At 41.6% G+C, this 21,834-nt stretch overlaps 1 protein-coding gene across 1 annotated transcript in view; it reads right to left on the reverse strand.

Annotated features, from left to right (window-relative positions):
• Nucleotides 1–21,834, reverse strand: part of ADAM12 (ADAM metallopeptidase domain 12) — a 388,450-nt gene that overhangs the window by 253,208 nt on the left and 113,408 nt on the right. Inside the window, exon 3 of the mRNA XM_068548756.1 lies at nt 21,093–21,166. Within this exon, the coding sequence (XP_068404857.1) occupies nt 21,093–21,166 (74 nt within the window). The remainder of the gene's footprint in view (nt 1–21,092; nt 21,167–21,834) is intronic.

Here is a 21,834-nt window from a genome sequence, read left to right on the forward strand (position 1 = left end):
TTTTCGCTTTAAAAACTAATAAGTAAAGCAATGACAGGCATACATCATTCTTCCCCATATGGTCAACTTCATAATTTCTATCAATATGAACTAGAATCACTGCTCTGAAAACAGAATAAAATGCAAAAGCATTAGTTTGTCAGGGGAGGGGATATTCTATACATCTGGAGAAAGTCAATCAATTAATTAATGTCTCTTTTTAGGAACCTTGATTCTTCTCCAGAATATGATAGGGCATAAACCAATTAATTAATTAACTAATTAATAATACACTGCCATCTATATCAAGGATTATACTTAGTTTCTAATTTGCAAAAATTACTTTGGAAAAAGTGTCTGTTTTGAATAAATAATTTTCTAAACAAAAAGAGATCTGTGTAATGTCTACATAGGTAATCTACGGTCCAATGTAAAAATACAGGCTTTTAGATGGAGAAGTGTCTTTAGAATACAAGGAATAATGTAATCAACTCATAAGCATCACTCTATCTGGTAAGATCATTTATTTGATTCATAATTGAAATGTACTTAAATATAGTTATTAAATTGTAGGAACAGTACTTTTAAAAATTTTTATTTGTTTTAATTTATTTTTGGCTGCGTTGGGTCTTTGTTGCAGTGCGCGGGCTTCTCACTGCCGTGGCTTCTCTTGTTGCGGAGCATGGGCTCTAGGCGCATGGGCTTCAGTAGTTATGGCATGCCGCCTTAGTAGTTGCGGCTTTCAGTAGTTGTGGCTTGCGGGCTCTAGATCGCAGGCTCAGTAGTTGTGGAGCACAGGCTTAGTTGCTTCACAGCACGTGGGATCTTCCCAAACCAGGGCTCAAACCCGTGTCCCCTGCATTGGCAGGTGGATTCTTAACCACTGCGCCACCAGGGAAGCCCCAAATTGTAGGAATAGTGTTTTTTACTTTTAAGGTCATTATATATTTTTTCATTTAACCAACCTCCTAACATTCTATATATTTTGTCAATATTAATGTACAGTAGCATCAGGACTTTACTAAAAATATTAATAATTCTTTCCTTTGTGAAAACTGCACATAAAAACCGTATCCCAGAGGAGCTTCAAGATGGCGGAAGAGTAAGACGCAGAGATCACCTTCCTCCCCACAGATACATTAGAAATACATCTACATGTGGAACTGCTCCTACAGAACACCCACTGAACGCTGGCAGAAGACCTCAGACCTCCCAAAAGGCAAGAAACTCCCCACGTACCTGGGTAGGGCAAAAGAAAACAGAAAAAACAGAGACAAAGAATAGGGACGGGACCCGCACCAGTGGGAGGGAGCCGTGAAGGAGGAAAGGTGTCCACACACTAGGAGCCCCTTTGCGGGCGGAGACTGCGGTTGGCGGAGGGGGGAGCTTCGGAGCCGCGGAGGAGAGCGCAGCCACAGGGGTGCGGAGGGCAAAGCGGAGAGATTCCCGCACGGAGGAGCGGTGCCGAGCAGCACTCACCAGCCCGAGAGGCTTGTCTGCTCACCCGCCGGGGCGGGCGGGGCTGGGAGCTGAGGCTCGGGCTGCGGTCGGATCGCAGGGAGAGGACTGGGGCTGGCGGTGTGAACACAGCCTGAAGGGGTTAGTGCGCCACAGCTAGCCGGGAGGGAGTCCGGGAAAAAGTCTGCAGCTGCCGAAGAGATGAGAGACTTTTTCTTGCCTCTTTGTTTCCTGGTGCGCGAGGAGAGGGGATTCAGAGCGCCGCCTAAACGAGCTCCAGAGCCGGGCGCGAGCCGCGGCCATCAGCGCGGACCCCAGAGACGGGCGTGAGACGCTGGGGCTGCTGCTGCCGCCACCAAGAAGCCTGTGTGCGAGCACAGGTCACTCTCCACACCGCCCCTCCCGGGAGCCGGTGCAGCCCGCCTCGGCCAGGCTCCCGTGATCCGGGGACAACTTCCCCGGGAGAACGCACGGCGCACCTCGGGCTGGTGCAACGTCACGACGCCTCTGACGCCGCAGGCTCGCCCCGCCTCCCCCGTTCCGCTCCCTCCCCGAGGCCTGGGTGAGCCAGAGCCCCCGAAGCAGCTGCTCCTTTAACCCCGTCCTGTCTGGGCGGGGAACGGACGCCCTCAGGCGACCTACATGCAGAGGCGGGGCCAGATCCAAAGCTGAAGCCCGGGAGCTGTGCGAACAGAGAAGAGAAGGGGAAATCTCTCCCAGCAGCCTCAGAAGCAGCGGATTAAAACCCCACAAACAACTTGATGTGCCTGCATCTGTTGAATACCTGAATAGACAACGAATCATCCCAAATTCAGGAGGTGGACTTTGGGAGCAGGATATATATATATTTTTCCCTTTTTCTCTTTTTGTGAGTGTGTATGTGTATGCTTCTGTGTGTGATTTTGTCTTTATAGTTTTGCTTTTACCATTTGTCCTAGGGTTCTGTCGGTCATTTTATTTATTTTTTTATTACTTAAAAAATTTTTTTCTTAATAATTATTTTTTATTATTTTTTTTAATAACTTTATTTTATTTTATTTCATTTTAGTTTATCTTCTTCTTTCTTTCTTTCTTTCTTTCTTTCTTTTATTTCTCCCTTTTATTCTGAGGCGTGTGGAGGACAGGCTCTTGGTGCTCCAGCCAGGCACCAGGGCTGTGCCTCTGAGGTGGGAGAGCCAAGTTCAGGACACTGGTCCACGAGAGACCTCCCAGCTCCATGTAATATCAAACGGTGAAAATCTCCCAGAGATCTCCATCTCAACGCCAAGACCCAGCTCCACTCAAGAACCAGCAAGCTACAGTACAGGACACCCTATGCCAAACAACTAACAAGACAGGAATACAACCCCATCCATTAGAACAGAGGCTGCCTAAAATCATAATAAGGCCACAGACACCCCAAAACACACCACCAGACACGGACCTGCCCACCAGAAAGCCAAGATCCAGCCTCATCCACTAGAACACAGGCACTAGTCCCCTCCGCCAGGAAGCCTACACAACCCACTGAAACAACCTTAGCCACTGGGGACAGATACCAAAAACGATGGAAACTACGAACCTGCAGCCTGTGAAAAGGAGACCCCAAACACAGTAAGTTAACCAAAATGAGAAGACAGAGAAACACACAGCAGATGAAGGAGCAAGGCAAACACCCACCAGACCTAACAAATGAAGAGGAAATAGGCAGTCTACCTGAAAAAGAATTCAGAATAATGATAGTAAAGGTGATCCAAAATCGTGGAAACAGAATGGAGAAAATACAAGAAACGTTTAACAAGGACCTAGAAGAACTAAAGAGCAAACAAACAGTGATGAACAACACAATAAATGAACTTAAAAATTCTCTAGAAGGAATCAATAGCAGAATAAGTGAGGCAGAAGAACGGATAAGTGACCTGGAAGATAAAATAGTGGAAATAACTACCGCAGAGCAGAATAAAGACAAAAGAACGAAAAGAATTGAGGACAGTCTCAGAGACCTCTGGGAAAACATTAAATGCACCAACATTCGAATTATAGTGGTCCCAGAAGAAGAGAAAAAAAAAGGGACTGAGAAAATATTTGAAGAGATTATAGTTTAAAACTTCCCTAATATGGGAAAGGAAATAGTTAATCAAGCCCAGGAAGCACAGAGAGTCCCATATTGGATAAATCCAAGGAGAAACACACCAAGACACATATTAATCAAACTATCAAAAATTAAATACAAAGAAAAAATATTAAAAGCAGCAAGGGAAAAACAACAAATAACACACAAGGTAATCCCCATAAGGTTAACAGCTGATCTTTCAGCAGAAATGCTGCAAGCCAGAAGGGAGTGGCACGATATATTTAAAGTGATGAAACAGAAAAACCTACAACCAAGATTACTCTACCCAGCAAGGATCTCATTCAGATTTGACAGAGAAATTAAAAGCTTTACAGACAAGCAAAAGCTAGGAGAATTCAGCACCACCAAACCAGCTTTACAACAAATGCTAAAGGAACTTCTCTAGGCAGGAAACACAAGAGAAGGAAAGACCTACAATAATAAACCCAAAACAAATAAGAAAATGGTAATAGGAACATACATATGGATAATTACCTTAAATGTAAATGGATTAAATGCTCCAACCAAAAGATGTAGATTGGCTGAATGGATACAAAAACAAGACCCGTATACATGCTGTCTACAAGAGACCCACTTCAGACCTAGGGACACATACAGACTGAAAGTGAGGGGATGGAAAAAGATATTCCATGCAAATGGAAATCAAAAGAAAGCTGGAGTAGCAATTCTCATATCACACAAAATAGACTTTAAAACAAAGACTATTACAAGAGACAAAGAAAGACACTACATAATGATCAAGGGAGCAATCCAAGAAGAAGATATAACAATTGTAAATATTTATGCACCCAACATAGGAGCACCTCAATACATAAGGCAACTGCTAACAGCTCTAAAATAGGAAATCGACAGTAACACAATAATAATAGGGGACATTAACACCCCACTTTCACCAATGGACGGATCATCCAAAATGAAAATAAATAAGGAAACACAAGCTTTAAATGATACATTAAACAAGATGGACTTAATTCATATTTATAGGACATTCTATCCAAAAACAACAGAATACACATTCTTCTCAAGTGCTCATGGAACATTCTGCAGTATAGAGCATATCTTGGGTCACAAATCAAGCCTTGGTAAATTTAAGAAAATTGAAATCATATCAAGTATCTTTTCCGACCACAACGCTATGAGACTAGATATCAATTACAGGAAAAAATCTGTAAGAAATACAAACACATGGAGGCTAAACAACACACTACTTAATAACCAAGAGATCACTGAAGAAATCAAAGAGGAAATCAAAAAATACCTAGAAACACATGACAAAGAAAACACAAGGACCCAAAACCTATGAAATGCAGCAAAAGCAGTTCTAAGAGGGAAGTTTATAGCTATACAAGCCTACCTTAAGAAACAAGAAACATCTCAAATAAACAACCTAACCTTACCCCTAAAGCAATTAGAGAAAGAAGAACAAAAAAACCCCAAAGTTAGCAGAAGGAAAGAAATCATAAAGATCAGATCAGAAATAAATGAAAAAGAAATGAAGGAAACGATAGCAAAGATCAATAAAACTAAAAGCTGGTTCTTTGAGAAGATAAACAAAATTGATAAACCATTAGCCAGACTTATCAAGAAAAAAAGGGAGAAGACTCAGATCAATAGAATTAGAAATGAAATAGGAGAAGTAAGAACGGACACTGCAGAAATACAAAGGATCATGAGAGATTACTACAAGCAACTATATGCCAATAAAATGGACAACCTGGAAGAAATGGACAAATTCTGAGAAAGGCACAACCTTCTGAGACTGAACCAGGAAGAAATAGAAAATATGAAAAGACCAATCACAAGCCCTGAAATTGAAACTGTGATTAAAACTCTTCCAATAAACAAAAGCCCAGGACCAGATGGCTTCACAGGCGAATTCTATCAAACATTTAGAGAAGAGCTAACACCTATCCTTCTCAAACTCTTCCAAAATATAGCAGAGGGAGGAACACTACCAAACTCATTCTACAAGGCCACCATCACTCTGACACCAAAACCAGACAAAGATGTCACAAAAACAGAAAACTACAGGCCAATATCACTGATGAACATAGATGCAAAAATCCTCAACAAAATACTAGCAAACAGAATCCAACAGCACATTAAAAGGATCATACACTATGATCAAGTGGGGTTTATCCCAGGAATGCAAGGATTCTTCAATATATGCAAATCAATCAACGTGATACACCATATTAACAAATTGAAGGAGAAAAACCATATGATCATCTCAATAGATGCAGAGAAAGCTTTCGACAAAATTCAACACCCATTTATGATAAAAAACCCTCCAGAAAGTAGGCATAGAGGGAACTTTCCTCAACATAAAAAAGCCATATATGACAAACCCACAGCCAACATCGTCCTCAAAGGTGAAAAACTGAAACCATTTCCACTAAGATGAGGAACAAGACAAGGTTGCCCACTCTCACCACTATTATTTGACATAGTTTTGGAAGTTTTAGCCACAGCAATCAGAGAAGAAAAAGAAATAAAAGGAATCCAAATAAGAAAAGAAGAAGTAAAGCTGTCACTGTTTGCAGATGACATGATACTATATATAGAGAATCCTAAAGATGCTACCAGAAAACTACTAGAGCTAATCAATGAATTTGGCAAAGTAGCAGGATACAAAATTAATGCACAGAAATCTCTTGCATTCCTATACACTAATGATGAAAAATCTGAAAGAGAAATTAAGGAAACACTCCCATTTACCACTGCAACAAAAAGAATAAAATACCTAGGAATAAACCTACCTAAGGAGACAAAAGACCTGCATGCAGAAAATTATAAGACACTGATGAAAGAAATTAAAGATGATACAAATAGATGGAGAGATATACCATGTTCCTGGATTGGAAGAATCAACATTGTGAAAATGACTCTACTACCCAAAGCAATCTACAGATTCAATGCAATCCCTATCAAACTACCACTGGCATTTTTCACAGAACTAGAACAAAAAATTTCACAATTTGTATGGAAACACAAAAGACCCCGAATAGCCAAAGCAATCTTGAGAACGAAAAATGGAGCAGGGGGAATCAGGCTCCCTGACTTCAGACTATATTACAAAGCTTCAGTAATCAAGACAGTTTGGTACTGGCACAAAAACAGAAATATAGATCAATGGAACAGGATAGAAAGCCCAGAGATAAACCCACACACATATGGTCACCTTATCTTTGATAAAGGAGGCAAGCATATACAGTGGAGAAAAGACAGCCTCTTCAATAAGGGGTGCTGGGAAAACTGGACAGCTACACGTAAAAGTATGAAATTAGAACACTCCCTGACACCATGCACAAAAATAAACTCAAAATGGATTAAAGACCTAAGTGTAAGGGCAGACACTATCAAACTCTTAGAGGAAAACATAGGCAGAACACTCTATGACATACATCACAGCAAGATTCTTTTTGACCCAGCTCCCAGAGAAATGGAAATAAGAACACAAATAAACAAATGGGACCTAATGAAACTTAAGAGCTTTTGCACAGCAAAGGAAACCATAAACAAGACCAAAAGACAACCATCAGAATGGGAGAAAATATTTGCAAATGAAGCAACTGACAAAGGATTAATCTCCAAGAGTTACAAGCAGCTCATGCAGCTCAATAACAAAAAAACCAACAACCCAATCCAAAAATGGGCAGAAGACCTAAATAGACATTTCTCCAAAGAAGATATACAGATGGCCTACAGACACATGAAAGAATGCTCAACATCATTAATCATTAGAGAAATGCAAATCAAAACTACAATGAGATATCATCTCACACCGGTCAGAATGGCCATCATCAAAAAATCTAGAAACAATAAATGCTGGATAGGGTGTGGAGAAAAGGGAACCCTCTTGCACTGTTGGTGGGAATGTAAATTGATACAGCCACTATGGAGAACAGTATGGAGGTTCCTTAAAAAACTACAAATAGAACTACCATACGACCCAGCAATCCCACTACTGGGCATATACCCTGAGAAAACCATAGGTCAAAAAGAGTCATGTACCAAAATGTTCATTGCAGCTCTATTTACAATAGCCAGGACATGGAAGCAACCTAAGTGTCCATCAACAGATGAATGGATAAAGAAGATGTGGCACATATATACAATGGAATATTACTCAGCCATAAAAAGAAATGAAATGGAGGTATTTGTAATGAGGTGGATGGAGTTAGAGTCTGTCATACAGAGTGAAGTAAGTCAGAAAGAGAAAAACAAATACAGTATGCTAACACATATATACGGAATCTAAGGAAAAAAAAAAAAAAAAAAGGCCATGAAGAACCTAGTGGCAAGACGGGAATAAAGACACAGACCTACCAGAGAATGGACTTGAGGATATGGGGAGGGGGTGGGGTGAGATGTGACAGGGTAAGAGAGTGTCATGGACATATATACACTACCAAATGTAAAATAGATAGCTAGTGGGAAGCAGCCGCATAGCACAGGGAGATCAGCTCGGTGCTCTGTGACCACCTAGAGGGGTGGGATGGGGAGGGTGGGAGGGAGGGAGATGCAAGAGGGAAGAGAAATGGGAACATATTGTATATGTATAACTGATTCACTTTGTTATAAAGCAGAAGCTAACACACCATTGTAAGGCAATTATACTTCAATAAAGATGTTTAAAAAAAAAAAAAAAAGATGATACAAATAGAAGGATAGATATACCATGTTCTTGGATTGGAAGAATCAACACTGTGAAAATGACTCTACTACCCAAAACAATCTACAGATTCAATGCAATACCTATCAAACTATCACTGACATTTTTCACAGAACTAGAACAAAAAATTTCACAATTTGTATGGAAACACAAAGGACCCTGAATAGCCAAAGCAATCTTGAGATAGAAAAACGGAGCTGGAGGAATCAGACTCCCAGACTTCAGTCTATACTACAAACCTACAGTAATCAATACAGTATGGTCCTGGCACAAAAACAGAAATATAGATCAATGGAACAGGATAGAAAGCCCAGAGATAAACCCACGCACATATGGTCACCTTATCTTTGATAAAGGAGGCAAGAATATACAGTGGAGAAAAGACAGCCTCTTCAATAAGTGGTGCTGGGAAAGGAGGACAGCTACATGTAAAAGAATGAAATTAGAACACTCTCTAACACCATACACAAAAATAAACTCCAAGTGGATTAAAGACCTAAATTGTAAGGCCAGTCACCATGAAACTCTTAGAGGAAAACATAGGCAGAACACTCTATGACATAATCACAGCAATATCCTTTTTGACCCACCTATTAGAGAAATGGAAATAATAACGAAAATAAACAAATGGGACCTACTGAAACTTAAACGCTTTTGCACAGCAAAGGAAACCATAAAGAGGATGAAAAGACAACCCTCAGCATGGGAGAAAATATTTGCAAATGAAACAACTGACAAAGGATTAATCTCCAAAACATACAAGCAGCTCATGCAGCTCAATATCAAAAAAACAAACAAGTCAATCCAAAAATGGGCAGAAGACCTAAATAGACATTTCTCCAAAGAAGATATACAGATTGCCAACAAACACATGAAAGAATGCTCAACATCATTAATCATTAGAAAAATGCAAATCAAAACTACAATGAGGTATCATCTGACACCAGTCAGAATGGCCATCATCAAAAAATGTACAAACAATAAATGCTGGAGAGGGTGTGGAGAAAAGGGAACCCTCTTGCACTGTTGGTGGGAATGTAAATTGATACAGCCACTATGGAGAACAGTATGGAGGTTCCTTAAAAAACTACAAATAGAACTACCATACGACCCAGCAATCCCACTACTGGGCATATACCCTGAGAAAACCATAATTCAAAAAGAGTCATGTACCAAAATGTTCATTGCAGCTTTATTTACAATAGCCAGGACATGGAAGCAACCTAAGTGTCCATCAACAGATGAATGGATAAAGAAGATGTGGCACATATATACAATGGAATATTACTCAGCCATAAAAAGGAACGAAACTCAGTGATTTGTAGTGAGGTGGATGGACCTAGCGTCTGTCATACAGAGTGAAGTAAGTCAGAAAGAGAAAAACAAATACCGTATGCTAACACATATATATGGAATCTAAAAAAAAAAAAAAAAGGTCAGAAGGACCTAGGGGCAAGACGGGAATAAAGATGCAGACCTACTAGAGAATGGACTTGAGGATTCGGGGAGGGGGAAGGGTAAGCTGGGACAAAGTGAGAGAGTGGCATGGACATATATACACTACCAAATGTAAAATAGATAGCTAGTGGGAAGCAGCCGCATAGCGCAGAGAGATCAGCTCGGTGCTTTGTGACCACCTAGAGGGGTGGGATAGGGAGGGTGAGAGGGAGGGAGATGCAAGAGGGAAGAGATATGGGGACATATGTATATGTATAACTGATTCACTTTGTTGTAAAGCAGAAACTGACACACCATTGTAAAGCAATTACACTCAAAGATGTTAAAAAAAAAAAAAAGAAGAAAGAAATAGCATTCAGTAGGCAACCGTTTCAATCTGGAGCAATAATTCTTTGTCCAAAATACAGACCTTTAGTAGTCAAACTCTATGCATGGAGTAAACAATTTTCTGCATGATGTAAAAATAAAAGGAGCAAAATTTAAACTAAAAAACAAACAAACAAAAACATATCCCAGAGCTCCCAAGGGAGCTTCTGTGGCACTGAGATTTGTCATATGGGTGCTGCTTGGCCGCCAACATAGCACAGAGGGAATCTCCACTGGAGCCTGTCAGATTTTGCAAAGAACACCAAGAAACTGACCAATAAAATCCTCTAGGCCAGTTGAGACCGAAGAGGTAGCGTTAGAAGGGCTGTGAAAACAACTCTGTGCTTAAATGAATCATCTCCCCAAATAATTTCCCTGCTGTGGAGGTTGGCTTTACATCATCTTCTATCTGCCACATGTTTTTCATAAGGAAGAAAATCATAAAAAAATAAAGAAACTCTTGTTCTCCACTTATGTTAAATCCACTTTATCCCACAATGAAATCCACCAGCACATTGAGAGGAAAGAAGTGACGGTTTCCTAACATTTTTAGATAGAGGTCCTCTTTCTATTTTTCTCAGGTGTACCTGAACACACGTGGCTAGCCTCGGCATCTTTTCAGGCCACGGATCTTTGAGGAATTTACTGCCGTTTTCCTTCAGTGTGACTAAATCTGCTTGCCAATGAAACAGATGCTTTAATTTGCCGTTGTTGTTGCCATGGAAACAGCCCTTGAAGGGACAGGCAACGTCTGGACTCCAATTCAGACCTCTGGTTTTCATGCCAGTGGTGCTGGGGCCAGATTCTGCTTTCCTATTCTACCCCCTGAGCATCTGCTTCCACACAGGATGCTGGGATGCATTTGATTTTTTAAAAATTTATTTATTTATTTTTGGCTGCGTTGGGTCCTCGTTGCTGCGCGTGGGCCCTCTCCAGTCACGGCGAGTGGGGGCCACCCTTCCCTGCGGTGCGCGGGCCCCTCACTGAGGTGGCCTCTCTTGCCGTGGAGCACGGGCTCCAGGCGAGCGGGCTTCAGCAGCCGTGGCTCATGGGCTGTAGAGCGCAGGCTCAGCAGCTGTGGCTCACGGGCTCAGCTGCTCTGCGGCATGTGGGATCCTCCCGGACCAGCGCTTGAACCCGCGTCCCCTGCACTGGCAGGCGGACTCCCAACCACTGCACCACCAGGGAAGCCCAGGTGTATTTGATTTTAAAAAGACAAGAAAATCAGAGTCTCAATGGAGTGGTTTCAGAGTTAGGCTGAAACCTGCACTCCAGCAGCTGCTCAGGGATGGGCTCAGGCACACTTCTGCACCCTCATGGCATCTGTCACAAATGTGGGTGCTCAACAAGGGGCTGTGGAATGAACTCCCAAGAGTGAGGTGCTAAGTTTGGGGAATACAGCTGACTACCAACAGGCAAAGGCAGAGCAATGATTAGCGGTGTTCCCTAAAGAGTATCCTGCCTTTTACCTCGGACCTCGGGGTAAACCAAGAGTTGATGGGGAAAAGTTCTTCTCTAGAAGAATTCCAGCTAACAAATGAAGGAACCATAGAATAAGAACATCACCCCCTTTGCTAGACCGAAAGAGAGAACTGATCTAGGCATTCATTGTTACTGGCCACTGACTCTGGCAGCTAGAGGTTGGTGCGGAGCTTTATAATGGAAGCATTAGGATGATCCCTGAACCCAGAGATCCATCCAGCATCGCAAAAAAGAGACAAGCAGAGGTCACAGAACTCCTGATGTGGTGCAAGAAAAGGACAGAACATCCCTCACGATGTAGTCCTGCCAAAAAACCAGAACCTGAATCTGCTCAAGGCTGTAGCTCTAACTACTGGTTAACAGAAAACACAGGGGACAAAGGAATGGGCGAGATGACACCATGGGGATGATATCAGCAAAATCAAGAATGTGGAAAATTCTACTGGGCAAGCAATCTGGTTTCACTCACAAGGATTACAAGATTTCAATTGCAAGAATTAAAAAAAAAGGAACCAGGAGCCTATATATTAAAAAAAGACTTAGATGTAGTAACCAAACCAAACCAAAGTGTTTCAAGCTCTCTGCAGGGTTAGTTTTATTTATTGTCTCATGTGATCAATGAAGAGTCATTATGTCACACAAACAGAAGCATCGTGGTCTTTCTGTTGAGGACATGACAACTAGAAAAAGGCAAGAGACTCGCCATAAATACACCAGCCTGCACAGTACCTGCACACAACCACCCCTGGCCACCTGGCAGGGAAGGGGACGGTGAAATGACAACCACAAAGCCAGTATCAGCTCTCCCCTAGGCCGCCAGAGACCATCTGGAAATGGTCAGGACAGCCATTATTATCCATTTGGGATGCAGTTCTGGAGAGGAACCCCGAGGACACAGCAGGGTTTTCATCAGAAAATCATACACCCACAGCACAAGAAGTGAAAGACGACAAGTGACGTAATTAAACGTGGAGACCCACTTCCACATCAAATGCCCTTTTCAAGTCCTTCTAACTTCACAGAAAGTGCTCAAGGCTGCCACGCTCTCAAATTGGCACCCAGAGGGGCACCGTTTTGAAAAGGTTGATCTTAACTGATTTAGGCTCTTTAAAGTTAAGTCAGGTTGAAGAACAAAAACTCTAAAAATGGTGTTCTGACCTTTTCCAGTGTCTGTATAACTTCAAAGACTGACATGAGGAGGGAAGCTCAAGGGAATGTAGTTCTCATCCAGGAAACAAAATTTAGTCCAATTAGAAAGATCTTAAATGTTCAGGCTGAGAGATTGTAACTGAAATTGGAAGTTTAGTCTAGTTACAAGATTGCTGATGTCCATGTAGCTGGCGTCAATTCCATGAGTCTACAGTCATGCTTAGAGAATTTTCTCCCATCCTTTCCTGCCTTCATCAAAGTGTAGAGGTGACCCCTCTGGTACTGCCCAGTGAGGGATGAAGCTTATTAAGCTGCAGGAATTAGGCAACCTGAAGAAGTGTGTGACTCCCTGTAGGAAAGAACATTCCCACTGGGCATGCGTCAGCCAAGACCCCAAAGTGGAAGGAGCTGGCCAGCTGGTGTTTCCTGCCAATCCCAGCAATGCCCAACAGCCCCTCTTGCCATGATGGAAACGTTCCTAGAGCCAAATGTGATTACAGAGCACTTGAACCATGGCTAGTGTGACCAAGGAACTAAAGTTTTAATCTTTTAAGATTAATTTAAATAGCTTCGTGAGGCCAATGGCTCTCTAATTAAAGTATGAATATAGCTCCTTGAGGAATACAGAATACAGGCCCTATCGCTGGGGATTCTGGTTCAATAGAGAGAAGCGGAGCCAGGCATCTGTCTTTGGAATAAGCTCCCCAGGTGGTCGTGATGCTGGTGGTCCCCTCAACCGCCCCAGTCTTGAAGGACAGTAGGAGTCTGTGCGTGGTCCTGGTGGAGGGGCAGACCCACTGCACGGAGACAGACCATAAGAAGGACACAGAACTGGGCTTGGGAGTGAGCCCAGAGCCCACAGGCTCGCCCCACCTGGCTCCCGCCTGGAAGATGCAGGAAGCACTGACGCTGCCTGAGGCTGTGATGGCTACTCAGATACTCTCAAGGCCACGGCCAATGTCTCGTGATGTTCCACCCACCGCAGGCTCGTGCTCTCCAGCTCAGAGCCCCAGCCACTGCCGCAAACATCCATGGATCCCAAAGAAATGCCATGTCCAGGTCCACGTGAGAAGACTCCACAGGTCACCTCCAGAGTGGATTCTGTGAGGCCCGAATGTCCACCTTCGCCCAAGACTCGGAGGACCATGACCACCACGATCCGTATCTTTGTGTCCCTGACCCCTGCTCAACTGGCAAGTTCTTGGTCCTTTCCTAGGGTTCTCTCTTCTGATCAAAGAGCATCACTGTTCTTCCAGCATTTCACGTATAAGAATCAACCCCGACACCTTCCTCTCCATATTACACCATACATTCGACTGCCCATCAATTTCTGTCCATTCTCAACATTCTCAACTATTCCCTTCTATGAGCGTCGGTGCCCTGCTTACAGGCCTTGCTTCCATGAGGCACCATGGTTCTTAGGAGAAAATACAAGGTCTTATCATGAAGCCCAGGATCCCACGTGGACTGGTCTCCACTCTTCTCTCCCCATCTCCCTCTTGCTCACCAGCACACGGACCTTCATTTCTGAAACACTTCAACGCTCCTTCCCCTGCTTTGGGGAACTTTCCGTATGCACATCCTTCTCTCTAGAACCCTCTACGCTCTACCCTCCTTTACCTGGCTCACCCCTCTTCATGTAAAGCTTAAACGCTGCTTCATTGCATGGTTCCTTCCTGAACCAGGCTGGGCCACCTGCTTGTCTTTTTAGCTCTCAGCACCACTGTCATTCAGTATTGTCCTGTGATGACCTGTTTAGCGTTGGGCTCCTTGACTGACCTCCAAGAGGACAACGACTTTACCTTGTTGATGACTCTATCACCAGTGCCAACTGTAGTGGCTGGTATGAAATAAATGTTTGTGCTAAAAATAGAGCTGTCATATGATCCTGCAATCCCACTCCTGGGCATATATCCGGACAAAACGATAATTCAAAAAGATACATGCACCCCTATGTTCATAGCAGCACTATTTACAATAGTCAGGATATGGAAACAATCTAAATGTCTATCAACAGATGAATGGATAAAGACGATGTGCTACATATATACAATGGGATACTACTCAGCCATAAAAAAGAATGAAATAATGCCATTTGCAGCAACATGGATGCAACTAGAGATTATCATATAAGTGAAGTAAGTCAGAAAGAGAACAACAAATACCATATGATATCACTTATATGTGGAATCTAAAATATGACACAAATGAACTTATCTACGAAACCGAAACAGATTCACAGACATAGAGAACAAACTTGTGGTTGCCAAGGGGGAGGAGGTTGAGGGAGGGATTTATTGGGAGTTTGAGTTTAGCAGATGCAAACTATTATATAGAGAATGGATAAACAACAAGGCCCTACTGTATAGCACAGGGAACTATATTCAATATCCTGTGATAAACCATAATGGAAAAGAATATGAAAAAGAATGTATATATATGTATAACTGAATAACTTTGCTGTACAATAGAGATTAACACCACACTGTAAATCAACTATACTTGAATAAAATAAATTTTTAAAAAATAAATGTTTGTGGATAAATGACTAAGTAAAAAGAGAAATAGTCTGATTGATTTATTGTTGATTAACATTAGGAATCATTTGAATTAATAAAGACTGATAAGATTTGTGAATGGCGGAAGGGAAGTTGAGAGATAAAAACATAAGATGAGATAGTAAAGTTTCTATAATACAGTTCTGCCTTCAATAGTTTAGTCAATAATTAGAACCACCAGGCAAATTAAAGCTGGAGGCTCTGACAGGCAGGTGAGGCTTCTTCTGCAAGAGTAGACGTGGAAAGAAATAGCACTCTGCACGCAAACAAAGATTTTAAAATTCTAATTCCTGAGGATGTCAAGATTGTGAAATTAAGACCATGACCACAACAGGAACCCCAAGGATTAGCACACGAATCCTTTCCAGCTCTTGTCAGAAGTGAGATGTTCGGCCAGCGTCAAGCCTTACGGGTATAGAGTAGTCATAACCCGATCTCTATTAATTTAGGACATTTAAAACAGGACACAGTTACAGTGAAGCCAAGGATACAACTGGGTGAAGTAACTAATATCACTGGGCCCACAAGAATATGTCACTGAATCATTCAAACCTGATCATCAGAAAGAACATGAGCTCTAACCTCTTGGCACTGACTGTACGCAGACTTTTATTCCATTTTGCAGATGAGCAAACAGAGAAAATATAAGCACCTTGTTGCTGGAAGCAAAGCTGGGTTTCTGAACCTGGCTTCCTGACTCCCGCCCCAGCATTCTTTCCAGAAGCTTTCTCCTTGAATAGGTAGTTTCTCTCACCACCCAGGACAGACCTTTAACCTCCTGCTGACTCACTCCTGGCCTGATCCAGGCCTTCCACGTCCCATCCTTCACTCTTTGCTAAGTGCTCAGAGAGTGCCCACCACAGGCCAGGCCACAAGGAAGGGGATGGAGGGGGAAGTAAAGACCCTGCCCCCTGACCTTGAGGACACCTCTAGCTGGTGGGAGAGGTGACGAAAGTCCAATAGTGGAGGCGAGCACGGCGGCAGGCAGCTTTCAAACATCGCGCTTGAAACGGCGCAGGGGTCAGGGTTCTGCGTGTGGCCTGACCAGGGTCATGCACAGCAGAACGGTGGCCTCTCCAGCCCGGGACGCACCTCAGGGACCTGCGCACACCCAGACAGCAGCCATCTTTCAGCAGCCGCGTGGCCTCAGGGGCTCACATTGAATTTTCACGTCTCGTTCGCAAGAACTACTAGTCAATTTCCTTCTGCACTTACAATGTTTATTTTTTTGTTAACCCAAGAATAGGACTTTACATTTATCCCCATTAAATCTCATCTTGTTAGTTTTGGCCCATTGATCCAAACTGCTGAAATCTCCATAATCCAGATTCTGCCATGCAGAGCACCGTTATTCCCCGCCAGCTCTGCGTTGCCGAGAAACGTGATCAGCACAACCTTTTATGTCTTCATAGCGATGGGCTGACAGAATTGTGGGCCAGGATGAGGTCTTGTACACTGTCCTGCAGCCACTGACGGCAATCTCGGTCCCGCTGTCCAACACGATTTGGTTCAACCTGAACAACGGATTAATATCCTCCAGGTAGCTATTCAGCCAACTGCTAATCTACCCAGTCCTACCTCTGCACCGGCTGCATTTCTCTACCCTACATCATGACATTCTGAGATACCGTCCAACAAATGCCTTCTCAAATATTTATGCCCACGTTTGACAAATTTAAAACGCTCCTTTCTGCAACTGTTCTAGAGTGAATATTAATTAGAGTGGCCCCTGAAGAGATGTCTGGAATTATTCCAGACAGAAGAAAAGTCAATGCCAAAGTTCTTCTAGCTCAGAGACGCCCCAAATATAAATCAAGTGGGCCGTGGACTTCCCCCGGCAATTGCCTTCAACCAGTGATGGACAGTGCTTGAAAACAGAAAGCTCGGTGCGAACGATCTACCGCCATCAGTTTTAATTATCCTAAACTGGAAAAACGGATGTCTAAGCTGGCCAGCCTGTCCAATAAAGCATTTTGATCAAAGATGCAGTTGCACAGAGCACCTGTTTAAGGAATGGCCTGGGTGCCCATGGGGATGCAGGAGAGCTACGGAACTTGTAAAGCTGGTCCCCGCAGTTCCACAGGCAGACAGCAGCATGGTGAAAAATGCTCCTCCAGGGAAGCTTTGAGTTTCTTTAAACATTCAATTATGGCTCTACAAACAGATTTTAAGTGAACAGCATCTGATCTCTGCACAAATTAGAGATGCTAGAAGGCAAATAAAATAGATTCCCTGAAACAACCACGTAATACAAATTCAGCCCTGTTTCATGAAGAATTGGTTTACACACGAAGAGTTTTGGAGTGGGGTTACTTAGGTGACTCTCTTTTTGCATTTGCTTTATATGATGATTTTTATGATTGAAAGCACTGAAGACACCTTTATATTGGTTATGATTTTAAAGCAGGTTTTTAATTAAAATAGATTCCTGGATATAGTCCATGGGTAGAGCTTTTTAGCCCTTGGAAAGTTGCTGGGGGCCTTTCTAACATCCACCATTTTTAAAAAAAAATTTTTATTGGAGTATAGTTGCTATACAATCTTGTGTTAGTTTCAGGCGTACAGCAAAGTAAGTCAGTTATACATATACATATATCCTCTCTCTTCAAGGTTCTCATTTCTTTTTTATGAAGAGTAAATACTTCAACGTTCTTCATTACAAGCATTTTCAAGTTTTTAGAGCAGCTTTTTTTCCTTCAAGATAAAAAGTTTTCCTAATCTTAACAGTAATATTTTCTTGTTATAAAACATTAATAAAGAAAGTAAATGTTGTCCAAATCTTTCTAGCATACATGTACATGAGTATAATTTTAAGATAAAAACTGAATGCCATGTAAACTACTATCCAACATGCCGTTCACACTGGTCATATTATCAATGCTATTTACAATAATAAAAATCTCCATCATCATCTTTAGATGTACTACTGTGTAGTATTATCTCATAGCTGAGTCGCAACTTATTTAATCGATCTCCTATTGACGTATCTTAGGTAAAACTTTCTGCAATGAACATCCTTGAACACAGGGCTGACTCCCCCGTAGGCTCTAAAGCAGGGTACCGACCAGGTTACCTGCTCGGGCTCTCTGTTCTGTTGGTTGTTAAATATTTACATTTATCCTGCTTCCTCGTACATTTATCTTTGGGTTCTTATAGCTTCATTTGGATAAATTCTCCAACTGGATCTACTGGGCCAAAGGCTATGCAAATTAAAACTTCTATTTTAATTTTTCATTTTGGATAGGTTGATTACCTTTTGTGCCTGACAAACAACCAGTAGCATACAAGCATTTCATTCTACCTATAAAGTTGTAGAATTTTTTGGTATTCATCATTTCAAAAGTGAAGTGCTTATGGAACAGACATGTCACCATCTTCAAAAATTTATTATACTGAAGTAATTGGGGGAAATGGATTGGAAATGGATTATTAAAATAGTCATATTACCATGCTCTAATTTTGAAAATGTCATTTTTAACAGAATGAAATTTCCACAATGAGTATAAGTAGGATAATTAAAATAAAGCTACAAAATGTTATAGGAACACATTAAACCATCTCCATATACTTTTCTAAAACATGCTTTGCCAGTGAAGTTGGGAAAAGAAATAAACCAAGAAGAGACAGTTTTAAGTTTACAACTTTTCTAATTTTGAGATTATTTTGTGAAAGGCCCAGAATTGGAAATGAGCAAATTAAGGTACCTTTTAAAATGATCTTTTATACAAATTAGCCACTGCCTAGTAGTCAGCATGCACTATACTTCCCGCCTTAATGGAAGGTAAATCATTTTCAAAGGGAACCACGAATAAGGCTATTAACCCACTTTACAGACTCAGAGAACCAGAGGGGCTCGAAGAAATGCATTTCTATATAGAAAAGGACGTCATTATAAAGCTAAATGAAGAAGTAGGATATCATATTACACACAGACTACAATATCAACTAGGAAGACAAAAGAAGCAAAGCCTTTTCTACAAGGAAAAAAAAATCTATATGAACATTCACCAGAATGCCAACCAACGTTGTGCTTGGTGGTAGGGGTACTTTTTTGGGGGGGGGCGGGGACTCTTGATTTTTTTCCCTACAGTTTTCAGTTTTCTGCATTGGACACATATTCCTTTTAGAGTGAAAACAAATAACTTCAGGTTTTTATTAAGTCAATTTCCATTCCTCTACCTGCAGCCCTATTATCACGTAAAGGTCCAGGATCAGTCTCACTCATGCCATTTACCACATTCCTCCAACAGGCTAACAGTAAGAACAGTCGCAATAAAGACACTTCCCAAATCCAGCTGCCAATCCTAAAACCCCATCTAGGAAATGCATCACCACCAGAAGCCTGATTTTCTTTTGCTCTTTCAAGGAATACCAAGTTTCGTCCACTGAGATATTTTCAAAACCACATACAAACAGCAGTGTATAAAAATGTAAATGTCCTATGATATTCTTACATGAAAAAAAAGAGCATGAAAATATATACTTTGCTAAGAGAGACGTATCAAAAGCAATATTCAAGTTTCCGTTCAGCCCCCTGATTATCCAAGATGTATTCCTGAACCTCTAGTTTAAGATCACCAAGTCACAGAAAAGCTAAAAACACATTACTTACTGCTCATAAAAGCTTTTAATCCATCTAATGGTAAGGGAGAAACATGCAAGAAATGCAAAGAGGCAGGCTGCAGACCCCCAAGAAGCAGGCCATGCTATTTTACATATACTCATTTAAAATATATATTTAATATATATTCATATGCATTTTAAAATGCACCTATTTTTTAATAATTGCTGTTGGCCATGGTGTCAGATACTGAAGGTGAGACTTGGCCATTCATGATCCCGTTCATCTGATTTGCTCAGGACCCTCAAACCAAAGTAAGTATAAGTAAGTGATCTGACTCGTTTACACAGAGATGCTGAGACAGATTTTTGTGACTCAATATCTCTGGCAGAACTCATTTCAGTGAAGCTGTCTTATCTACACTGTCATTTCAGCAAAAAATCAGCATTTCACTGATGGGTGAGAAACAGGGACCAGTAATTCTTGAAGACAGAAACTCCAATTTTGAATCAAGCATGACTTGGGAACTTATATCTTTAAATACAGATTGCTTATTAGGAGAGCTCGATTCTTTTCTGGTACTAATCAAATAGAATAGTAAGGGGTCCTTTAGATCTGAGGAACCCATGGGGAGAGCCACAGTATAAAGGATGACAAGAATATGAGTTATTTTTACTTGTGCCTTGAACCAGGCACAGTTTTCTCCTGGGAAGGCATACAAAATATGTAATAACATCCATGTGCTACAGAAAAAAAAATATAATACTATTTTCTGAAAATATATATAATTTTGCAAAAAAAAAAAAAGGGCCAAATTTTTAAGTAAAAAGATAAAATAAATACTTCATACCACTGGAGACAAGGTCTGAAAGATAAAATAAACTTTTGGTATTTCCCAAGGAAAAAAGGGCTTCTACCCATTTGAAGCTGTTTCTCCTTATATAACCCAGGAACTGCCAAAAGTCAACTAATTATGGAACACTGTTATTGGAACAGAACAGAGGATGCTTAAATTCTATCCTTGAAACATCAGGCTCTGAAAAAAAAAGAAACATCAGAACTATGAGAAAAACCTGCTGAGCTAGAAAGTTCTCTTTTAGAGCGATAAAATTCTTTATTTTTCCATTGGATCATTTTTTGAAGTTAATTCCAGCCTCACATCCAAATTTGGATTATGAATCCACACATTTAGTTCTGTGTCTCTAAATGCCAACATCAATTACACAGCAATCTCTAGTCCCCATGTTGTAACTTTCTCCTATTGTGTCATAAACAGGAATTAACTCGACTTACTTGTTTCTTTCCAGATTTACAATCAGTTCTTTGCTTTCCAATTGTATTCGAAAATTCAACACTCCTGGATGATTCTGAAAGATAAATAAGAGAAGTCAGTTGAAGATCATTTCCCTTCGATGTGCCAGTATCTGAATATGCTCTGTAGGCATAGTCAATGGAGGGAGAGAAAAATACATTTTCTTCCCGGGACCATTCTGAGATCCTGAGTAGAGGAGATCAAAACAAGCAGGACAAGAGTCTGGAAAACTCATCACCCTCCCAGGTGGTACTGACACACCTGCATTCCTGGCCTCTGCACTCCTTTCCTCGGGCCATGTACCCTTGGGATCCTTCTTGACTCAACTTCCATCTCCCATAATCGACCCCTTCCTTGGTTTCCCTGTTTCTAGAGAAGGCACTTTCATTTCCCCAACTGCTCATGTCAGAAATTTGAAGTCCTTCTCCCTCAACAACTCCATCTGATCCATGAAGAGGTCCTATTGAGTCGCCCTCCAAAACACAGCTCCTGTTGTCCGGGTCTGACATCTCTCCACCTTGCTCTGGATCAAGCCACAGTCATCTCTCACGGGAATGCTGCAAAACCCTTCTACCCCGGTCCCTCCACATCTACCTGTACTTTCCTCCCATTCATCCCCCAATGGCAATGGGAGGATATTTTTAAAAACTCAACCTCATCCACCTACCCCTGGTCATGACAAGCCTGCACTGATGTCCCATTGCACTGATGATAATATGCCAA

Source organism: Eschrichtius robustus, chromosome 7 (genome assembly GCF_028021215.1).
Source record: "Eschrichtius robustus isolate mEscRob2 chromosome 7, mEscRob2.pri, whole genome shotgun sequence".
NCBI lineage: Eukaryota > Metazoa > Chordata > Mammalia > Artiodactyla > Eschrichtiidae > Eschrichtius > Eschrichtius robustus.